General features: G+C 49.9%; 1 protein-coding gene across 3 annotated transcripts in view; it reads right to left on the bottom strand.

Moving 5' to 3' along the window:
* Nucleotides 1–16,958, bottom strand: part of LOC106896386 — a 32,244-nt gene extending 15,286 nt beyond the window's left edge. For 2 of the 3 annotated variants that reach the window (XM_014956356.1, XM_014956358.1), the window contains exons 1-2: nucleotides 16,802–16,958; nucleotides 4,399–5,213 (exon numbers count right to left, since the gene is read on the bottom strand). In XM_014956356.1, coding sequence (XP_014811842.1) covers nucleotides 4,399–5,213; nucleotides 16,802–16,850 — 864 coding nt within the window. In that variant the 5' untranslated portion in view covers nucleotides 16,851–16,958. Of the gene's footprint in view, nucleotides 1–4,398; nucleotides 5,214–16,541; nucleotides 16,631–16,801 lie in introns of those variants that run through there. The other variant, XM_014956359.1, reaches the window with a different exon arrangement.
* Between the last annotated feature and the right edge of the window lie 6,349 nt (nucleotides 16,959–23,307).

The following is a 23,307-nucleotide window of genomic DNA, read 5'->3' as shown; positions in this document are numbered from 1 at the left end:
TCATTCACATTCATGATTTTTATTTTCCTCTCGGGCAGAGCCTGCAGAAGCGGTGGCAAAACAAAGGTTACTCGGCCATAAAGCTGAGTTTTTAGTGTTTCTCTGCAGTGCAAAGGGGCAGCCACAGGACCCACAGGGAGAACAAAGCCCACGTGGTGCCTGCTGGGAAAATCTTTTAAGCATTATAACCAACATATCTGAAAGGAGCTAGGGTTTTTGGGGTGCCCAGCTTCAGAAGCATGATTTTTCAGAAAGTACATGAGTATTAGCTTCTGAAAATCTGGGGTTTTTTTAAGCTGTCCCAAAATGGGTATTCAAAAGCTCCTCATTCCCCTTGAAAATGTAGGCTTTCTGCCAGTCTGTACCATCTTTTTGCACATTTAACAACTTCCCTTTCCGCCAGTTTGCTGTTCCAGTGACTGATGGCACGTCTGTATTGCCCTGTGGAGACAGTGAGCCAAATCCAACCCCTTTCCATTGCTGTAGAAACACCACGGAAGACTAAAAGGGACAGAAGAGCTCTTGGACAACAGCATAAAGTAAAACATCTGGCTATAACCTCAGGACTGGGGAGAGCACTTGAGTGTCATCTCTTTCAGGCAGTGACCCTCTTTATGTTCCATATTTTCCAGTTCTTAACACTGTAAAGTCCTGCTTTGTGTTCGCAGGCAAAACAGGCAGAGGAGGAGAAGAAAAGGTGGCCCAGATTTCCAGTGCTGTGTGCCTAGGGCTGAAGGCACTCGAAAGCCAAGGTGGTTTTGGCAGGCATGGAGAAAATGTGGCTTTTAGCAATAGTGAGAGAGGACTTCCAACTCCTGAGAATACAGGTCCCCAGAAAAAAAAAGAGGGTGGGGGAAGGTGTAGACTTGGAAAGGACCATAGAGATCACCTAGTCCAACTCCCCTGCTAAAGCAAGATTGCCTAGAGCTTGTCAGAGCATGTTACTCAGGACTACACTGGCCGTGCTACGGTGGCAGGGTCACTGCTCCAACAGCCATGGGATGCAATCACAACCCTCCCATCGTGGGCTCGGAGCAACCCATTAGTGACGCCACGGGCTGAGCGGGAAGCATTTGTCACTGGAAGCTGACAGCACCAAAAGGCTTGTGAATAACAGGAAAGAGAGGGATCGTGCTGTATATTTCTGACGGCTCCACCCTGCTCTCCAGGAGGGGCTGCCCTTACTGATAGCTTCTGGTTTCCTCCGAACGGCACGCACGTTCTACGGGGCTGAGCATCACAGGTTGCCCCATCCTTCCCCTCAACTGTACCCCTCTCTGGCAGAGCAGTATTTTGACTGCTTTGGCCCAAAATAATTACTACTCTGTAAATAATGTTGGGTTTTTTTTCCCTATTTAATGACGACAATGCCCCCACCCTCTGTCTTCTTCTAGGGGTATGGGCTGACTTTAAATGTAAACTTCATGGAGGGTGAGGAAGTGTTTGCAAAGCAAAAGCATCAAAAGCTGTGTATCTTCAAACTGACCCCAAACATTTAATTTGGCTTAAAAGGAAACGCTTTTATTTGGGCTTCAAAGTTCTTTCACTTGTTGTTTGACAGCTTCCACTTTCTTTCATCTTTCTAAACGTAGGCAAATGTCAAAATAATGACAGTTCAAAACAAAAGATCAGAAACCTTTGTTTAAGAAACGCCAGACTGAAACGATTTGATGTATATTTTCAGCCAGAGCCAGGCACCAAATGAATCCTAATGGTCAAAACATTTGGTCATTTTCAATCTCTCTCTTTCAGCAGTTTCCTTCCTGTTCTCTTGGAGGTGGCCTCAGCAGCGAGGGAGGCCGGGAGGACACCAAGGGACATCCTCATCCAGAGACTGACCTCTTGCTCGACTGTGGTGTGCCAGGAAGCAGGGTGCCATTGGCATTGCCACAGCCTGCCAGGCTGGGGAACCTCAGCTGCTCCCCTCTTACTTGCAAGTTGGATTCCCAAAACCAGCCAGAGAACTGAGGAAGCTGCCGTCACCTATAATTAAATAATGCTCTCACCTGGCATTTAATATAAGCCAATGTAAGCACTCTTGCATCTCTGTCAACGTGAATTTAATGCACTGGAAATTGGATTGATGGAACAATTTGGTTTGCCACGTTCTTTGCCAAGCAGCGTGGGAATGCCCTGTACTGGCCCCCTGTCTTTCAGACCATATTGCTTGCATTTCCAGGGGTATCTGAGTCCCCGAGATGACATCAGGCCAGAAAAGAGGCTGGTTCCTAAGTACCACGTTGTATCTTGGACAGGGCAAATATAACAACCGCAGAGTAAGCCTGGGACAGAACCTCAGCCGGAGTGGACCACGATGCACCCATCGGTCCTGTGGGCAGATGATCATCTGGACATCATTTCTGAGTGGGTCTCACTCTGTCCTGCCTCTGTTGTAGGACAGTGAGGACAGGTCAGCCCTGTGTGGGTTTGGAGGTGGCACAAGGCTCAGCAGCTGCAGGAGGATGAGGATGTCCTTGTACTTTGTGGCACCAGCCCCGGGGCTCTGCACCAGCCAGGGACATTTCTTGCCCCAGTCAGCCTGGGTGCTACCTGGCATCCCAAACAGGTTTCAAGAGTGCTGCTCTCCAGAGGCAGCAGCCCTGGAGGTGCTCCGTGAAGAGGGGCAAAAACTTCCCCAGCATCTCAGTCCAGCTGTATTTATACAGCTCAAAAAAACAAACAAAGAAAAGCGCTCCGGGGCACAGAGCTTTAGCACTCAGCCAGTGAGGATATTAAAAAGGAGGGGAGATAAGCCACCAAGAGCTTCATTTCCTCTTCAGCTCCTTTCTAATTTATTCTCTTGTTTATTTAAATGCTCTGCTTTGGGAAACTGAGGCTCCATTTCACAAAGGATTTAAAGGAATTTCATGGGCAGCCAGAGCTGTTGGACAAGACCAAGCTGGCTGCAAACCCTCTGGAGCACGATGGAGAATTTAGGTAACTTTATAAAAAAAATCTCCTTGTATTCAAACTCTCCTGCTCCGGTCCTTTTTTTTTTTGAACTCTGCCAAAAAGCCGGGTTGCTGTCTGTTTGGGAACGGTGTAAAATAGACATCTGCTGTGTGTGAGACACCTCTGGGGAGGGAGAGGTTGCTGCGTTGGACTGTGTGGTGCTTGTGATGCCTCGATAGGCAGTGTTAACAAAGATGGGCCGTCTCTGACCTATTCCTCCCTGCTCGGGAGGGTTTGGCATGCTGGAGAGGAAAGCCATCGCCTGATGGTTCAGGGCCCAGGCAGAGAGGTCATGGTGAAATTATACGCACAACTCACAGCACTTGTCACTTGGCTTCCTCCCACCCACCTCCCATTCCAATTCATCACTGTTACCGTGATGAACGCCCAGAAAAGAAATCCCTGTGATGCACCCTTTGGTGTGTCTGCGTGACCTTCTTCAATCTAGCCTGCCTCCTCCTTTCCTTTTGGTCAAGGGGCTTTTTGGGCTGTCTCTCTATCAGGAATCACAGAATCACATGAGGTTGGAAGGGACCTCCGAAGATCATCTAGTCCAACCCCCCTGGAGGACCTACTTTGGCAGAGGGGTTGAACTAGATGATCTCCAGAGGTCCCTTCCAAATCCATGTGATTCTGTGATTCTGTAATCAGCTCTCCCAGTTAGATCTTTCTGTCACTGGTTCATGGAAGCCACCACAGCGAGCAGGCAATGATCAGGTTTCATAGCATCCAGTATGGTAGAAGGCCAACAGAAGGGCTTTTTATTCTCCTGTCAGTCCCATAGTGTATCCAGCAAGGGCGGAAGTGCTGAAAATATTACGTCTGTAAAGTTCAGTCAGTCTCAGAACACAGGAGTTTCCACCACAGCTGTGCTTGGTGGGGTCTCCATGCCCAGCCCAGCTCCAGCCCAGCAAAGATTCGAATTTGTCATTCATCCCCTGCTCACTTCTTATTTGAGAGAGCTGGGTCAAGAGGACAGGACAGGCCTGGACAGGAATGAGCTACCCCTTAGACAAGTTCTTTCCAAACTTCAGCGCCCCAACAACAGTCCAGCTGTTCCCAGGAACAGGAATAACCTGACCTTGAAAAACAAACTATGTTCTGATCCCCCTCCCATGTATCAGAGGATGATGACTATCTTCATAATCTTAATGTTAAGACCAGAATCAAGTCCATCTTCTAATCTCGGGTTTTTTGAAACATCAGATCTCCATGAGCCATTAGTCATCCTTACCCAGCCCCAGTATATATGAATTACTTCAGGATTTCACTGCTATGAAAAGAGCTCTTAAAAATCCATTGCCAAGATCTCCTGCTTACAACAATTTCAGGGGAGGATTTCTAACTCACTGTAAAATCCTCAGATCTTACAGACCGTAAGACTTGAACCCTGGCTGAGGTATTTGGACAGGCCTAGCTCTAAGATTCAGTTTAGGTGTTTCTTACCTCACTCAGTCTACAGCATTCATCCATGTATTCATCCAGACTGTCACTGGTGGGGTACTTCTTCAGCTGATGAAGGTCTTGCATGCTGCCAAAGGTCTCTGGGAAATTATCATCAATTGTCTTTGGCTCTTCTATGGGAGCTGGGGTGGGAAGAGTGTTTTCCCTGGGAAGGTCCGTCTCTGGGGTAGGTTCCTTTTCCAGTGATTGCCTTTCACTTTGGTCAAAATGTTCACCAGGACTTCCTTCCTGAGGGACACTGAAGTCTTCAAGGGGAGCTGTAGCACCCTGCACAGCATCTGCCTCCTGGCCGTAGTACTCAGCTTGCTTTTCACTCTCTGGATCTTGGTGGCTGACTTTCCTGGCGTGCTCTTCACATGTTCTCATGATCAGGTGGTCGATTTCTGGAGAAGAGGAGGTGCTAAGCACACCCGAGTCACAAAACGAGTCTCTGCTGTGAAGCACAAAGCTCTTCTCCGAGCCCGTCGGCGTCGATGGAGAATTAGCCCCGCTGGGCAACTCAACCCCTGAGTCCTCAGATTCAAATTTGGAGAATCTGTGGAGCCGGCACTTGGACTCGAAGGCGCTGAGGTCAGGCAGGGTGGCTACATAGTCCATGCTTGCTGGGCCATCTGGGTAGTCTGGATCCGCTGCTGCATTTGGGTTTTCCTGGTGGTCCGGTGGGAGGTGGGACTCCTGGGTGCAGGCTGGGTCAGCTGGAGCCTCTGGGATTAACCCTGGGTTTTGAATTCCTTCATCGCTCAGTATCTTCATGTGTGTGAGCACGACTTTGTCCTCCGCAGGTGGGCTCGTCTTGCCTGCTCAAAAGAGAACAAGCAGAAGGTGGCAAGAGGCTACAAAACTCAGCGTGTAGCTCATCCCCTGAGGGAGGTGACATGTAAAACTGCCTAGAGGAAGGTGGTGGAGAGGGGGCAGCCCTAATTTGTTTTTCTTGAGCTATATGAAGCTTTCTTGGAGGCTTTGCTACCACAGAGGCGTTGAGTTTCACAGCCCCAGAGTCCTCCCTAAATACACACAGAGTTCTGATCTGGCAGACAGATAGAAAACAACACACGTAGCCAGATAATTTTTTTAGTGATTACCTGCATACAGACACAGAGAAATGTATGTTGTATGCATGATAGACACTAATAAGGCTAAAATATTTCCTCTGATTAAATGTATTCTGAACCAGCAAAAAAAAAAAAAAAGTGAAATCTCTCTTTCTACAGGCTTAAGTGAATTTTGGGTTGCAACAAGCAATTTGCAAACTGTTTGGTATTCTCTGCACACATACCGGTGACCAATAGCAGGTACTGATAGGAAGAGCAAATGAGGCACTGGAGATCTTTTTCACTCCCTGTATGGTTTTAGCTGTGAAGTAATTTCTTTAAGTGAACTCTTACCTTCTTTGTAAAGGGAAAGGAGAGGGGGACAGCTTTTTTCATGAGCTTTTTGCACCCTGACAAAGGCGACTTGTTTTCCCATCACAATTATTTCACACGGTAACATGGTAGAGCAGTCTCTGGTTATGAAAGGCTGATCTCCAGGAGTTGGAAGATCTGCCCCCAGGTTTCCTTACTGTTTTTCTGAGTCTAGTATTTCACAGTGCAGACTTCTGGCTCACGCCGGTCCGAGAGCCAGCGTGAAAGCTCTGCATCAACCCACTAGCAAACTGCAAATCTCAGCTCCACATCCAGCTGTTGGTGGATTTGGGACCAGGAATTGCTGCCGTACAACAATTCAGTTTCTCTGGTACCTCTTCCCTTATTACTGCCTGACCCAGAGCAGCTCAGAGGGCTACAATGCATACACTCGTCAGGAAATCTTACTTCCTACTTCATTTCCTTCTCCTACTTCCTTTCTTTTTGCCTGACATCAAACCAGCAGCTGCTTCACAAGCTCACTCACAGTAAGGTAATTATCCCTAAGAAGGCACGGAAGCCGGGACCCCCCACTAGCAGTAGACTGGGGAGAGCTCTGCTGTGCAACCCTCCTTCACAGTAACCCAAAAAACTCTCTGTTTCAGAAATAACCTGTTTTCCAGCCTCCCCTCCCCCAGCTTGCTTTCTGCAGTGTCCACAGACAAGGGAGGCTTTTACTCATTAAAGCCAAGCTAGCTATGAAGTGAATCATTTTCTATTTTATTTAAATTCCTTCTGTTTGGTCTTGAGAATTTCTTGGGATAGCACTGAAATGTGCCCTTTTCTGTCCATCGACAGATGTAATAGATGTATTATAGAAATCTATAGCTATATATATATATATATAGCCATAGATGTAATATTTTACACTGGATTTCCAAAAGGGCTGTTGGTGATAAGTAATCCCACCTGATGGGCTTTTTACAGCACTTGGGCACGTAGTGCTTATAGCCCCTTATAGAAGATCTTGTTTATCGTATACAGAATTGCAACAGCCTCCTTTGGCAGAATTCACAGCTGCCTCTGCACAGTAAAGAGCCAGATTTGGGGCAGTCAGTGCCCGTCTGCAGGGCAACACCAGTACATTGCTGTGGTGGGGGACAAGAGAAAGACATTGCCCACTGAAATATCACATGGAAGCTCATCAGGAGCTGCCTGTGCTGGGCTGGGTAACAGCCCTCCCACTCTTGGGATGAGCTTGATGGACCCTGAGCTGAGGACCAGGAATAGGGTCCATCATCTTGGAAGGAGGAGGTGGAGCTGAGTCGTTACTGACGTGTAGAGGCTCTACCTGCTCAGCTGCAAACACCTCCTGGCAGCGAGAGGCAAAGTGTTATATCTGCATGAAAAATAGATGTACAGGCTCTGCTGGTGGCATCACCACCGCAGATGGCACAACAAAACCACTGGGAGTCAGGAGGAGAGCGGTGGCATTGCTTCACTTTCTTTTTAAGAACAAATCATACGGCCATCACTCTCACCAGGAATTACGATACGCAATGGTAGTCTCTTCCCACAGACTGATTGCCTTCACTTATTAATCATGCCATGCTTTCCTTTGATTGGAGATTCTCTCTCTCTCTTTCAATCTGCCCCCCCCCTTATTTTTTTTTCTTGCTTAACCGGTTTCACCCTGGCCTACACAAATATTTCTTTGTCTGAAATCAGGAAGCAGCATATTAAAATGAGGTCTTGCTGCTTACAGAAGGAGATGTCAGATGCTTTAATTCATATCTTTCATAAACACAAAAGCTGCAATGTGCACCAGAAAGCTTGGCTGGGGTAGGAAAAATAAAAAACGAGATGAAATCTCTGACCCTCTGCGTGAGGGTGCCCTCAATGCCAACAACCCCAGTACTGAGAAAGGTCCACGGTCTGGGCAGCGTGGTCCTCTCCCCATCCTGTGGTCACTAGAACACGGCACAGTTTCACAACAATTTCTTGTTTATCTCTTCTAGGCTGCAAACCATTGATCTTGGCATAGGTGCTGGTAACCACAGTGTTTGAGTGTTTCTGATTTATCCTCCCAGCCCCTTGTGATGATGCAGAATGTCATCATCCCCCCTACCACAAGTTCAGAACAGACAGCAGAGGACAGCAGGATTTTGCAACACACTCAGGCACCTCATCCTCACTCATTCTGTGTCCAGCTCTGGGTTACTGTGTCCAGTTCTGGGCTCCCCAGTTCAAGAAGGACAGAGAACTACTGGAGAGGGGACAGCAGAGGGCTACAAAGATGATTAGGGACCTGGAGCATCTGCCTTATGAGGAGAGGCTGAGGGACTTGGGTCTTTTTAGTCTAGAGGAGAAAAGGCTGAGGGGAGATCTGATCAATGCCTATAAATACTTAAAGGATGGGTGTCAGGAGGATGGGGACAGTCTTTTTTCAGTGGTGCCCAGGGACAGGACAAGAGGAAGTGAGCACAAACTTGAATATAAGAAGTTCCACCGAAACACAAGGAGGAACTTCTATCGCTTTGAGGGTGGCAGAGCCCTGGAAGAGGCTGCCCAGGGAGGTGGTGGAGTCTCCATCTCTGGAGACATTCAAACCCTGCCTGGACAAGTTCCTGTGCAACCTGCTCTGGGTGGACCTGCTTTGGCAGGGGGTTGGACTAGATGATCTCCAGAGGTCCCTTCCAACCCCATGTGATTCTGTGATTCAATGATACTTTCCCATGGTCAATGAGGTCACCTGTGCTCCAGCAGAGAGATCTCCCATGATTAAGGCAGTGGCCTGAAACTCAAGTTTTTCTTGCTGCACCTCACTGAGGGAACAGCCTCTTCTTCCTCGCTGTTAACTGGGTTATGGAATCTAAACCGTGGGGCTTCCAACGAGCAGATTGTTCCTGCTACAGATCTTGAAAGAGGCATACAAAAATGCTCAGCTCTTTCAAGCCCATTGCTAACAAACACCAGAATGGTGCAATTAAACCTCTTCTGTGCAATTACCAAAAAAAAAAAAAAAACCAAAACAGTGAGCCAGACCCTCAGCTGCAATAAATTAGCTCATTACCAGGGCCCCTAGCTGAATTGTGTCAGCTAATTCTGGCTGAGGATTTGGGCTGTAAGTGCTCTGTAGGACAATACTGGGAGCCTAGAGCAAACTTGGGGGGAGATGGGCTCCTGTCCGGGGCTGGGGGGAACATGCTGCAGGGTGATGGTGCTGCGTGGGGGCTTCCCAAAGGAGGTGTGAAGAGCTCCAGAGAGTTGAACGGCGGCACGCAGGTTGGTAAGATGTATTTACTTGTGCTGGAGGCCAGCCAGGTTTGACACTGCTGCTCCTGGGAAATCGGCCAAGATTTTTTTTGTTTTGTTTTGTTATGATTGTTTTTTTGTTTCCTTTCCCCTGCACTGGTTTTCCACACTCCTTCTGGAGTTGGGGGGGGGTAAGGTATGGGAAGATGCTGCTTTCAGGCAGCTGGCTGGGACACTGGTGTGGCAGCAGGGGAGGAACTGGAGTTGTGTGTCCATGTTTAGGAGTTGGTATAGCCTCCTGCAGCATCTTTGGCCATGTGTGCCCAGGCCAAACATTGTCTCAAGTTAACTTCTGCTACTTGCCTAGTAGCCTTCTCAAAGGGTTATGTGGCTCTGTAACCCCACTGGAGATAAACAGGGGTCCCTGGGTTGTCAGAGAAGCCCTCTAACTGATGGTGACTGATTATGTGTAACCTTGGGTGAGTTGCTGGACTTTTTGTGCCTGTACTGTTGGAGGAGAAGGCTGTTTCCCAGCTCATGGGGAGGTGGTAACAGTGAACTGGCTAATATTTGAAGGTAATTAGTAGGTAGTGAAAGGAATGGATGCGTCCCAGCTAAGTCTCTAGAACTTTGCTTTGCTTTGTTTCCCGGTTGCTTTCTAGGATACTTGTCTGCTGGCAGTTAGCAAAGTCAGAGAAACTTAAATCCTTCAAAGGTGGATACACTCCCATCAGCTGCTGTCCCAGGGCTTTCCTTTCCATGGAGTTTTAAGCCCAAGTGTATTTTTCCTGTTGCACAACAACTAGGAGCTGCCAGGGCACAGCCTAGTGCATTAATATAGAGATTCCTGACCTGAGGAAGGAGGGAGGATATCTAAACATGAAATTCCTTTTAAGTAGTTTCTTTATCCCAAATTGCATTGAGATGCACTCAAACAACTGCCCAGGCAAAACCCCCTGGCGTTCCCAGTCCTGCCCAGGCCCAACTCCTGGCAAAAGCTGCTGCCTTTCTAGTAAACCAAGCCAAAGTCTGTATTCAAATCCCTGTGCTCCAGTTTTTTCTTTTTTCCCTTTAGGGCTGTGGCTCAAAGCCATGTTTCATGGGCAATTCCTTCAGTGCAAGGCCCGTTAAGCTCTGCTGGGTCCCTAAAAAGGTAGGGCTGTGGCTCAAAGCCATGTTTCATGGCCAATTCCTTCTGTGCAAGCCCCGTTAAGCTCTGCTGGGTCCCAAAAAAGGGATGGGGAGGGACTCTTTATCAGGGAGTGGAGTGATAGGATGAGGGGTAACGGTTTTGAACTGAAAGAGGGGAGATTTAGCTTAGACTTAAGGAAGAAATGCTTTGCTGTGAGGGTGGTGAGACACTGGAAGAGGTTGCCCAGAGAAGCTGTGGCTGCCCCATCCCTGGAGGGGTTCAAGGCCAGGCTGGATGGGGCTTGGAGCAACCTGGTCTGGTGGAAGATGGCCCTGCCCAGGGCAGGGGGGGTGGAACTGGATGGTCTTTAAGGTCCTATCCAACCCAAACCATTCCATGATTCATTTGTAGGCTGCTTGGCATGGGGAGAATCTATGTTAAACAGGTGCTCAGTGGCTGGAAAAACTGGAGCCAAAGCTCTTCTTGTCTCCATCTGCCGTTGTGTTACAACAGGTAGTGGCATCAGAGCCATGGCAGCCCTCTGCTTGTCCCCAGAGCTGCTGCAAGGTTCATGTGCACAGCGAGCCCATCCACGGTGGGTGGTGTAGAAAGGGCTACGCAGGGTGGCCATCTCGGGGAGAGGCAGAAGGTGACTGGTCTGGAGATGCTCAGAGTGCCTGTTCCTCTCCCCTTTCCCGTCTACCACAAGACACACAACACCATCTAGATTTAAGTGGGGTTGGAACTGGATGGTCTTTAAGGTCCTATCCAACCCAAACCATTCCATGATTCATTTGTAGGCTGCTTGGCATGGGGAGAATCTATGTTAAACAGGTGCTCAGTGGCTGGAAAAACTGGAGCCAAAGCTCTTCTTGTCTCCATCTGCCGTTGTGTTACAACAGGTAGTGGCATCAGAGCCATGGCAGCCCTCTGCTTGTCCCCAGAGCTGCTGCAAGGTTCATGTGCACAGCGAGCCCATCCACGGTGGGTGGTGTAGAAAGGGCTACGCAGGGTGGCCATCTCGGGGAGAGGCAGAAGGTGACTGGTCTGGAGATGCTCAGAGTGCCTGTTCCTCTCCCCTTTCCCGTCTACCACAAGACACACAACACCATCTAGATTTAAGTCCATAAGGCCAGTGCTTTCCAGGTGTGGTGTGCCACAGGAACCCCGCAACAGAAACAAAGGGCATCACCAATGACCTGGGTTGCTGAAGTAGCAGGGATTTTGCACAGCTGCCCTGCAAGGGAAGACCAAAGTCAAACCCCATCGTTCCTACCAGTCTGCTTCAGCCCTAAGCACAGCAGCAAGATGCACATGAGAATCCCCAGAAAAGGTTTTCCAGCATCCCACAGAGGAGCCACACAGCCTGCCTAGTAACTCCTCTCTAGCTGTGCCAAGGATTAAACCCTGTGCCATGCAGGACAGGTTCTGTGATGGGGCTGTGGCCTCCAAGTGCAGACTCAGAGATGATCATCAGCTTTTGAAGAATCATCAGGCAGCAGGAACTAGTGAGCTGGAGTCGAGCTCGTGACCTAGAAATGAAAGGCTGCCTCCCCTATTCAGTCCTTGCATTCTCTCATTTTCCTTCCTTCCTTTATAAAAAGCCTCCCCTTTAGTCCTCCTGCTGTGACACATTTTCTGACACCGCTGGCAGTACAACTCAGGTGGTATTTCCCTTTCACTGCTAAGAGGAGATTTTTTTTAAATTTTTTTTCTCTCGCCAATGATGAGGTCTTGATTTCCCAGCATTTAAGAGAAAAGGGGTCACTTCCTTTCTGAAACAATAGGCATTTTTTGCTGCTGACTCTTCCCCCATATGTGCCGAGGGGTGGAGCTGGGTGGTGGGGCTGTGCTGGTACCTCCTTCCCAGTGCTAGCCCACCAGCTGGCCCCCACACCAGAGTTGTGTTACCTTCCCAGCAGGGCAGGAGGTGGTCCTTGCATACCCCTGTGACTCCCATAGACACAGGGAGTCATTGCACAGACAGGACCCCAATATTTAGAAGAACTGGATTGCTCTTATGCTGCCAAAAATCCCCAAATAACCCAACAAACAACCCCTACCCAAAAAAACCCAGCAACCACTACCAGTTGAGCCTCTGGGAGGGAAATCTAGCTCCACCGAGCTTTGCTATGGACTTCCACGGGTTGAGTATCTCCCCCCTTCCTGGTGCTTTACATGCCTGTAGAAGACCTGATGCCAGTCCTGGTGATGGCAGGGGTGCTGCTTGGCACCAAGCTTCTGCAGACAATCTGCCTTCCCAAGGCCTTTCAAGCAAAGCTAGTCTGTGAGCATGCTGCTGTACCATGGGCTGCCCAATCTGAGCAACCATTAAACCTCTAAAACCATTAAACCCATCTCCTAAACCGTTAGGACAATCCTGAGCTGAAGGATTTCTAAGGGGAGCTAATGGAAAGGTCTTGTGTCTTCAGTGCAACCTTCATCTATAGCGGCAGAAACTTGTGACAGGTTGAAAATCACTGTCATAGGAATGTTGTTATGGGTTTTTTTTTCTTTTTTTACTGGAATTGTGTCGTGGTTTAACCCCAGGCAGCAATTAGGACCAAGCAGCTGTTAACTCGTTCCCCACTGCCCACCTCCTCAGTAGGGTGGGGAGAAAAAGGAGGGGGGGAAAACTTGTGGGTTGAGATAAAGATAGTTTAAGAGCACAGCAAAGGGAGAGAAAATAATAATAATAATGGTAAAAGAATATACAAAATAAAGTGATGCAATGCTTTCATCACCCAGTGATTGCTTGCCCAGCCTGTCCCAAGCAGTGGTCACAGATCCCTTCCCCCCAGCAAACTCCCATTTATATACTGAGCGTGACATCTATGGTATGGAATATTCCTTTGGTCAGCTCATGCTGTTTCTGCTCCCTCTCAGCTTCTGTGGGAAGCTGAAAAAGTCCTTGACTTAATGTAAACATTGCTCAGCAACATCTAGAACTATATATATATATGTATAAAAATACTAAATCCACAACACAGCAGCTACCAGGAAGAAAATTAACTCTTTGCCAGCTGAAACCAGGCCGTGTTGTTACTGAAAAATTCACATTTGCAGAGGAACACACTCCCATGGGGTAACTGAATATTTGCACGCTAGACCCAGTTCTCAAAATTTGCATGTATCCAACTGGGGGAACTGAAATGCATGTGATAGATATAATTGGATTTGCTTGAAATGCTGAATGCAAAGGAATAATTACAACAAAACTGAGATCTTGGACAGTCCTCGAACAAAAAGCACAAAGTTCTTGGATCATTTAGCTCCAATGTGCTCTCCAGTCTCCCTGTTAGTTAAGTGTGTGAAGTTCCTCCAGATGATAGTTTGGTAATATAATGTGACCAGAAATGTTATAAATCACCTGTAGCTGCAGCTGGCAATCATAAATCCATATAAAATACATGCTGAGAGAAAGATAACAGGGTTCAAGGGCTCTAACTGAAGAGGCATTAATTGCTATAATATGTATGTTTTGGAAGAGGAGGAGGTAATTATAGCTCTTTCCAGGCATTTGAGGAGGAATGAGAGGGAGATTGATTGTTTACTGATGGATACAGTTGGGTGAACTAAAGAGGAAATGGATTTCCAAGTAGAGAGGCCACTTGACATTTTTACAGCTTGCCTTCTATTCATTCCAAGTGACCTGTGAAGTTTCTGAAGCAGAGGGACAGGTCTGATTGATTAGTGACCCTCTGGCAGAAAGTCCCAGGGCACAGCAGGTCCCTGCAGACCACCTGGTTTATCAGAGCTCCTTGTGTAGGCTGGAAGTCACCAGTTTTCAGACCAACACCTGACCTGGTGCATAGCATCAGCTAGAGCCTCTCCCACTCCTTACTGCTTTTACCCTGCAACTGATTTATTTAGACAGATGGCCCCGGTGGGAAAACCAGGCTGCGGATAATTTTGGTGCACAAGGATCTGCCCCCAGGGCCTCCCTGTTCTGAAAAGTAACTGCTCCTGGGGTGGGGGGGAGGTTCAAGCTGCCATGTTCACCTACGGGGCTTATTTGTGAGACACTGTCAGGGAGATGACAGCTCTCACTGAAGACCTGCGAACCCTTCTCCTTGGAAATCCCCCTGTGCTCCTTCAGGAGAGAGGTTCAAAACCTTGATGAAGGAAAGGGTGCTTTCACGAGCAGCCCTGTGTAATAGCAAAAGATAATCTGGCACGCAGCTCGCTAATGCGTCTGAGCAGAAAATGAAAACAACGGAAAAAAGTGTACCACACCTTGGCAACAACTGTCTAATTTGGGCAATCTTTCCTTGCCCATCTGATTTGCAGGCTACCTCATATCACAAATGAGTATTCAGCCAGAAAGGAACGGGGAGACAGGAGGCCCTTTGCAAGGATGGAACTTGCCCCCCAGGGATGACAAGTATGTAGTAATTCAGGTTTTATTGCCTATAACAAGCTTGGATAAACAACTGTTCAATAGCCCTGAAGGCCAAAGCCATAAAGACCCCGGTGCTTCAACGGAAGCCAAAGGAACTCATGAGTGGTATCAGAAAGGTCACTATTAACCCATTCTTCATGTTCAGTCATTGCTGTCCCCAAGCGAAACCCCAGAGAGCTGCTTTTGCTCCAACAAGGTAGCAGTGGGCAGGTGGAACCATACTCTTTGGTGTGTCTGAAATATTTTATGGTTGCAATGTGAGTGGTGACAATTTTTGGGCTTGTTACTCTTGCTGGACCTCGGTGAGATGAGGAGGAGGAGGAGGTGGTGATGGAGGGCTCTGTAGCTGCAATAAGCTATATTCACTATCTTCAGCTGCATATTTGGAGATGTGACTTTAAAGTCCCTGCCACAAAGCTTGCAAGATACAGCGTGCTCTTGGCTCTTTCTGAGCAGAGGTGGGGTCCAAACCAGGACACAAATATTTGGTGCCTCTTTCCAGCCGGGGTGATTAGGGAATGCTGTCCCTGTTTCTTATCTGGAGATACTCTAGCTGAATCCCTCTTTGATTCCTCAGTGCTCTGTGTGATAAGTCTGTTCTCCCACCAAACCTTCCACCTACCCCTACTATGACGCTGCTGTGCCTGGGTGATGAGGGACACTTCCATGTGGAAGAGCAAGCTTCCTTTCCCCTCCTAACCCTGCCTTCAGGCTTGTACTATATAGCTTGGGGGAAACAAGTTTAAAATTACATCCGGGGGAAAAAAACAGAGCGGTTTCCACCATAAAGTGAAAAAATGGCATCTCTTCAAACACTCTCCACATCTCGCGGTGGTGCCGGGGCGCTCTGGCAGCAGCGCTGCTCGAGAGCCTTTTGTGTCACTGGGTAAAAATGCAGTCTCCAGACCAACCCCGGGCAGAGAAACGTGTTTCAGCAGCCTTTGCTAGCGTGGTGCCCAGGAGTTACCTGCTCGGGCACCTCGGAGAGGTGGAGAGGCTCCAGCTCGGGCTGAGCTCTGCGTAGCTGCCCCAGAGCGGGAGCACTGGGAAGCATGATCACACCAGATGCCCACGGCCGTGGCAGTTCTGGTGACTCCATGGGAGCTGCTGGCACTGCAGCAGTCCAAGGAGGTAGGAGTTTGGCATACACAGGGGAAGTCAGGACCCCAGGAGGCAAAACCACCCCAACGTGGCATTTTGCAACATCTTTCCCATCCTGCTGTTACGCATTTAAGACTGGTGAACCCTGTCTGAAGCCACCTTCATCCCAAGCAAACCAGCCCCGTGCGGGGATGTTAGTGGAGAGAGAAGCTGTAGATCTCGTTTACAGCTGGCACAAGCTGAGCTGAAGGGGAAACAGGGATGCTAAGGGGATTCTGCTGCCTGGGGGTTGTGATCTCCCAGCCTGCAGCGCTGGCTAAGGAATATAAAAAAACCCAGAACACACCAGACCCATAGTGCCTGAAAAAGGCAGTTTGAGACCACATCATTTTGTTTCCACAACAGCTGTACAAAGTTAGAAGCGATCTGCTGCAGGACCCTGGCTGCCTTCCCCACCTGGGGTCACCTCCTCTGCCCAGAGCAGGAGGGAGCAAAGAAAACCTCTCGAACTCGGGATGAGGATTCCCCCGTGGATGGGGATGTACCAGCCCTAGAAAGCGACCCCATATCCATTTCCAGCACGGTGACAGGCTGGGGACAGACCCCATCCTCCCCACCTTGGTGTAAAACCCCGGCGGGACGCAAGCTCGTAGGTTCTCAGCTCCTAATTCCCTGGGTTTTGCCCCATCCCGAGCGGTTCTCCCTCCGGCAGGCACGCACCGCCCGGGGATCCCGCACCTCTCCGGCTGCTCTCCCCCGAGCTGATTTAAATCAAGTTTAACTCAAATCAAAGCCGATTTAAAAGCAAATTAAACCCGTTCTAAGAGGGGAAACAAATCTCTTCCCTAAAGCACCATCCTTCCCCGGGGTGGGGGGCTTATTTCAGCCTTACCTGCGTGCGGGCAGAGGCAGCCGGAGAGCAGGGAGCGCAGCATCGGGGCGGGAGCGGTGCGGGAAGCCCCGTCCGGCGGGGGACGGGACGGGACGGACGGGCTTGCCCTAAGTACCGTCTGCGCTGCCGCCAAGGGGAAGGAAGAGGGTGGCGGAGGAGCGAGTTTTGGGAGGTTGTGTGACGGCTGGCCCCGGGAAAGGGGGGGGTGATGTGGGGGGGATGGCCGGGGCAGCCCCCGAGGGGGCGGCGGGCGGACTCACCTCTTTTCCAGGGCGCTCCCAGGGTGAAGCTGCGGTGCCAGCTGAACATCCCGGCAACAGCCGCCCTTTCAGGGACGGGGGAGAGATGGGGACGGGGGTACCATCGCTGCCAGCCCTCTCCGGGGCTGCTGCGGGGTGTCCCCCCCCCTCCTCTTCCTCCTCCTCCTCCTCCACCACCACCACCACCGCTCCCCCCTTTCCCCCGACGGGCGTAGAGGGGTCCCGGGGTTAGGGCATGGCGGGGGCGGTGCGGAGGCTGCGGGGCGGGCAGCGGGCTCCCGGCCAGCAGTGATTTAGAAAGGGAGCAGCCCAGAGGAATGCATCTCCTTGGGCTGATAAGCCGAGGTGACTTGGAGGGGTTTGAGCTACCTTCGCAACCCCCCCCGGCGGAGAGAGAGAGGAGGGAAAGAGGAGGGAGAAAGGGGAGAAAAAAGGGGACGGGAGAGAAGAAAAAGGAAAATATTTCAGCGCTTGCATAATGTCAATAAACAGCCCCCCCCCCCTCCTCAAGTGGTAGGAAAGGAAAGGCTGGAATGTTTTGGGTGGGGAGGGGAGAGTAGAGTGGGGTTGGTGGTTAGTTTTGGGGTTTTTTTCTTCTTTTCTTTTTCTTTTTTTATTCTGTATTTAAATTGCACGTTATGTGTTCGTAATGCAAAACTCTGTCTCAGCCTGCAGCCCCAGCTACGACCATGGGGAAGAGGGGTGAGGGGGGAAGTGACAGGACTGTCCCAAACGCCAGCTCCCACGGGCAGGCTTGTGGTGCCACCCCATTGGAGTGAACCCCAAACACACAGGCCAGGCGTGAAGAGCTTTGGCATGTTCCTGGGCATGGCTTTGCTCACCGGAGAGCTGCCTTGGGAAATTATTCCTAAGCTATGTATAAGCAATGTGAGATCCCTACAACCAACAGCCCCATAACCTATATGGGGTCTCTGCTTGCAAAGAGAGCACCCGTCAGTCCTGGCGTTACTCTCCCACCCAGACTTCTGCTGACTTGAGCGCTGTCAGGAGAAAATGTTGCTGCTCCACCGGTTAAACCGGCCTAATTCTGTGGACTTCAGCTGTCCACAGAGTCAGTGGCCCCGAGGAGGCTGCAGAGAGCCAGTGGGTGCTCCAGCCCTACTGCAAATGGCATGAGAAATCGGGGTGGGAGGGGAGCTGTCAGGGGAGATCCAGCCCAGCTGCCCCCTCGCTCTGCTCCCCCCGGTACCCGTTCTCCAGTGCCTCTGCAGCAAACACCACGGGCCAGATACCAACTGAAGTGAACTGACTTTTTGTTGTAGCAGTCACTGGAGTTTGCTGGTGGCACCGGCCACAATTTAAAGACAGGGTGTTAAATTGGCCCCTTTCCCCCACCACATTGCTCTTCTATTGAGTTATTATTTTCTTGCTCCTAGACTCATGTCATCCAACAGAAGGCATCCTTCCTCCCCAGGCTGGGAGATTGATAGACTGTTTGTGGACTGCACCCAATCTCCTTGTAGCTCTCCGTGCACCCATCATGCACCCAGTGCCTGCTCCTGATCTTCTGGGAAAGCCAAAGAGGGTTGTTTCCAGGGCTGGTGAGAAGGAAAGCCATAAATTTCCTCGGGGAAGGAGGTCCCAGTTTCCTGCAGTGAGAGTCCCAGGCCGGGGGAAGGGTGTGCATCGCTGTGGTTGTTGCTGTGTGCTTGGTGCACATTGTGCTGCCAGGCTCTACCCGTGCTACCAGCCCAGGCTCACCCTCTCTGGCTTCCAGCTGCAGTGGGCAGACTTAAATTATTAGAGCAGTGGAAGGGTAATTTGCAGGTGCTGCCTTAGGCTGAATTCAGTAGCACTGTTAGGAGCCAGAGGAATTCTGGGGACAAAGTCATAGAATGGTTTGGGTTGGAAGGGACCTTAAAGATCATTTAGTTCCAACCCCCTGCCCTGGGCAGGGACACCTCCCACCAGACCAGGTTGCTCCAAGCCCCATCCAGCCTGGCCTTGAACCCCTCCAGGGATGGGGCAGCCACAGCTTCTCTGGGCAACCTGTTCCAGTGTCTCACCACCCTCCCAGGAAAGAATTTCTTCTTAATATCTGATCTAAATCTCCCTTCTTTCAGCTTAAAACCGTTCTCCCTCTTCCTTTTGCTCTACTCCCTGATAAAAAGTCCCTCCCCATCTCTCCTGTAGCCCCCTTTAGGTATTGGGAAGGTATATAAGGTCTCCCTGGAGCCTTCTCTTCTCCAGGTTGAACAACCCCAACTCTCTCAGCCTGTCCTCACAGCAGAGGTGCTCCAGCCCTCTGAGCATCAAGTGGTACCCTCTCACCTCCAGCTCTGCTGCCCCTACACCATCACACACTCCTTCCTTCCTTCCTTCCTTCCTGCCATTAAGCTCCGCTGTTTTGTACACTACTGAACACACTCCTGTACCACCCAGAGACTTACTTGTTTTAAATAACTAGTTTGGAGAAGGGGAAAAAAGCTACTATGCTGGTGTCTGTATATAGCTGGAACTCAGACTGCTCAGAAACGTATGTAATTTGTAGTGAGCAGAGTGTTTGATGCCGTCGGAAAACTAGGTTCCTAAGGAAAGTTTTTTTTTAAACCTAAGCCTGGTTTACCCTCTGGTGTTGAACAAACGCTTGGGGCCAACAGAAATGATTGTGCTACCATAATACAGTAAATAAAATAACCCAGTGATAGTAAGTTTTTTTGAACAAGAATAAAACATCCCCTGGAATGCGCAGAAGCCCAGGGCTAGGGCAAACACAGAATGAAAATGGCTGGCAATGAGAGCAAGATTTTAATGCTCTAGGTACTCTCACAGGAGGGTGTGTTTGTGTGTGTGAAACTGATAATTAATATTGGAAGTGCTCTGTGTTGACACAATACGTGACAGTGTTTAGAGTCTAGAGGGCCCCAGAAAGCTGTCATTAGGTGTTGTACGTGGTTATTTTTGTCTACACTGGAAAAGTTTTAGTGGCATAACTGCATTTTATGTGTTTTTTCAACTCAAGCGTATTGACTGTATTGGCATCAAAACGTTTTACAGCTGAATAGCTTAGCACTGGATCAGAAAAAAGCCATAGCATGCTTAGGACTTTTATTCCAGTGCAAAAGTGTCTACCTGAAGAGAGATTTTAACATTTTGTGGTTGTATTACTAAACAGCAGTGAAGCTTTCCAAAGGGTGGACACCACCGATTCCAGCCCTCATCAAAAACAGCCCACAAGCAAGAAACAAAAGTGGTACCTGTTCTTGGTGTCCAAACCTGAAGAAAGTGCAGAAAATGGAAACTGGTTATTAATGTGCTTTTGCCTAAACCTTGTGAACGCCCTTGATGTAGAAAAGGTCATGTCCCCCCTGTACAGAACTAGGTTGATGCTGTAGCCCAGCGAGAAAGGAAGGATGCTTCTACCCTGCAGCTTCATCTCTTGTCTGGCAACAAGAGCATTGCCAGGTCTCACCATTTAATTGGGAGTTTTGAGACGGGCTGGCTCCTTTTCCTTAAAGCCCAGCCTGTTAGGGAGGGGAGCGTGGAGCTCAGGGGACAGCCTGGTCTGAGGACCAGGTGCCCCATAAGGATGCTGTGGTTTTTTGGCACATTCCTCATCTGCCCTTTCCTTATGCTGGGGCTCCTTCCTGTTCAGCCATGTGCTGAGAGTGTGGGATGGATTCTCCGAAACCCAACCGGGCAGGAAATTCCCTCTCGAGCTGCAGAGGATGTAACGGGAAGAGGAAAAACCTCTTAGTCAGCATCGGCTTCATTTCTGATGGATGCATCAATTTCCTCAGCCCAGAAGAAAACCCTCCACCCAAAGAAGTCCCCGAGTGTGGAAAGCTGTTGTGTCTCTGGTTCCCTCGGGCATACAGCTGCATCCTATCCTTCTTGTCACTTTTGTGAGACTCAAGGGCTGGTGGGAATTGACTTCAGAGCAGAGGGCACTTCCCCGTGGAACAGGCTTGTAGGGAACTCCTCATCCTTTGTACCAAGGAATGTGGGTGAGGGTGTGTGGCAAGGTCTGTTTATAGTGCAAAGCCCAAGCTAGGCACCTGGAGATGAATTTAGTGGTGATTCCTAAACCTATGGGGGTCATTGTGCTCTTCCTCCATGGCCCAGTTACTCTTGTGCATTACGGGGGTTGAAATCACCCTCAAATCTTCCATAAAAGTGATTCCTACAGTCTCCATTGAGATGCTCAGGGGGCTGGATGGGGCTTTAAACAACCTGGTCTGGTGGGAGGTGTCCCTGCCCATGGCAGGGGGCTGGAACTGGATGATCTTTAAGGTCTCTTCCAACCCAAACCATTCTATGATTCTATGCACCAGTTGCAAATATGAGTCTTGCTTCAAAAAAACTCCCCAAAAGCCAAAATACACAGTGGCAGGAGGGAGCCCCGAGCGTGTGCAGCCCTGCATGGGTGAGCTCTCCTGGCTGGGACAGGTGTTCCTCTGCTGTTTGGCTTTAGGCAAAGTCCCCCCGTGCAAATAACTTCATCTCCTTCTGCCGCAGCTTGTCTGGCAGAACGGGATTTTTCTTAAGTAGTTTCGGGACCCGTCGCCTTGAAGTTGTGCAGCCCCCAAATTGCAGGATTTCTCAGGCGTGTAAAAGGCCCCTCCACCTGGCATGAAGTATTGGCGGTGACAAAAAAAAACCCACAAAACCACACATTCCAGTATCATTCTCACTGTGGTTTTCACACTGAAGCACACAATGAATTAACACAATGTAAAATGGAAGGTTTTTCATCGTACAGGTATATTAGACTTCATTTTCCACCCTGTTCCCTCACTCCTTAGTCAAAGGCCAGGTCTGGACAGGTTCCTTGACTGCCTCCTGCTTTGGTCTGTGCCACCTGCAGCGTGGCACGAGAGGACCCTGTGCAATGCAATCACCTCCTCAACTCAAATATGGTTTCTTTCATTCATTTTTGGGATGTAGCTGGCAGAGGAGCTTTGAATCCATGTGACAGCATGGGAAAAAGGGGGGGTATAATGTTGTGCTACCGGGGGGCTCCCCATCCATCGGTAGAGAAAGGACAGGGATGGGATGCCATGGGTGCATGGCTCCAGGGACCCTGCCCTGCCACAGCCATAAGAGCTGGGTCAAGGGCAAAAAAAGAAAGAGAGGGGGGCTGTTCAAAGAGGAAACGCATGATATTTGCGTTCCTGTAAACGGAAGTTTCCAGAAGACTGCAGTTTCCTGTGAAACGGGTCTCCTGCTCACTTGGCAGTGGCCTGCACGTGAACGGCTGGTCCAGGTGAAGGTTTGGGGTCACAAAAGAGGAAGTTGTTTTGCTGCAAATGCCCTTATGGTGCAAAAAATAGCTTGCTGGGGTAGCGAGCAGCTCCTGAGTCCTGTTGGCAGTAATGTGTTAACCCCTGCACATCTTGGGTCTTGCTCCAGACACTTGGCTTAGTCTAGATACATTGCAGTTTCTGCTCTTTCCTGGGGGAATCTGCTAAATGCACTAAATACCCAAAACGAGCAAAGCCTGTCTGTACAGGCAAAGCCCCTCTGCACCTCCTCTGCCTCCCGCACGGATGCCGCAGCCCCGAGCAATTCCCCAACCACAGAGCAGGAGAGAAAGCTTCCACCCAGCTCAGACCTACCGCCCCGCTTCTCCTTGCTGGTGCATCCACCAGCCTCTCCAGAGCAGAGAAAGCTCAAATGCCAGGTGTGTTTTGGATCCTGGAGCAGGAAAAGTGGTCCCTGGTGAGCCAGGAGGGAAGCAGTCGCCCAGCACCGTGCCCTGGGGAGCTGGGTTGGTGGCTTGCCAGGCACAGCACTTCCTTGTGTGCAGGATGGAAACACCTTTGTGCTCACTGAGTTGGGCTGAAGGGACCTTTGGCAGGGAGCTGTGCCTGCTGCCTGGCTCCTGGCACTGAGCCTGGGCTCCACCAGCCCTCCAGCTCACGGCATCCCCCATCCCAGGGCCAAACTTTGTCCCTGCTCCCCTAGGTCCTTGCACAAAGACCATCCCAGAGGAGCCAGCGGCACCGTGTCCAACCTCAGAATCACAGAATCTTCTAGGTTGGAAGGGACCTTAAAGATCATCTTGTCCAACCGTCAACCTAACTTTGACAAAAATAGACACCCACACAACAAACAAAAAGCAGCACCATCATGAAACTGTATCTCCCACCTCCTGTCGGTGTGTGCACGTGTTGGCCCAAGGGACTTTAAAAATCATCTTGTCCAACCGTCAACCTAACTTTGACAAAAATAGACACCCACACAACAAACAAAAAGCAGCACCATCATGAAACCGTATCTCCCACCTCCCGTCGGTGTGTGCATGTGTTGGCCCAAAAATACCAGGATGGGGCAGGGTAAGGGGAGGGCACGGCAGCGTGGTGTGGCCAGGCTGGGTGCAGGGCAGCAGGAGCTCTTCCCCCTCGGCAAAGCCCCAGCCCAGCACACTGGAAGAGCTGCATAGTTTCATGCTCTGCTTTGTCAAGAGGAGACTGGTAAAACTAGACTGGAATCCAGGGGACCGTGACAGAAAAGATCAGAGGGTGTGAGGGAAGGGTCCGGGG

This window comes from Calidris pugnax, unplaced genomic scaffold (assembly GCF_001431845.1).
Source record: "Calidris pugnax isolate Ruff unplaced genomic scaffold, ASM143184v1 scaffold196, whole genome shotgun sequence".
Taxonomy (NCBI): Eukaryota; Metazoa; Chordata; class Aves; order Charadriiformes; family Scolopacidae; genus Calidris; species Calidris pugnax.
The sequence above is the reverse complement of the archived record's forward strand: the minus strand, read 5'-3'. Positions and strand labels throughout refer to the sequence as shown.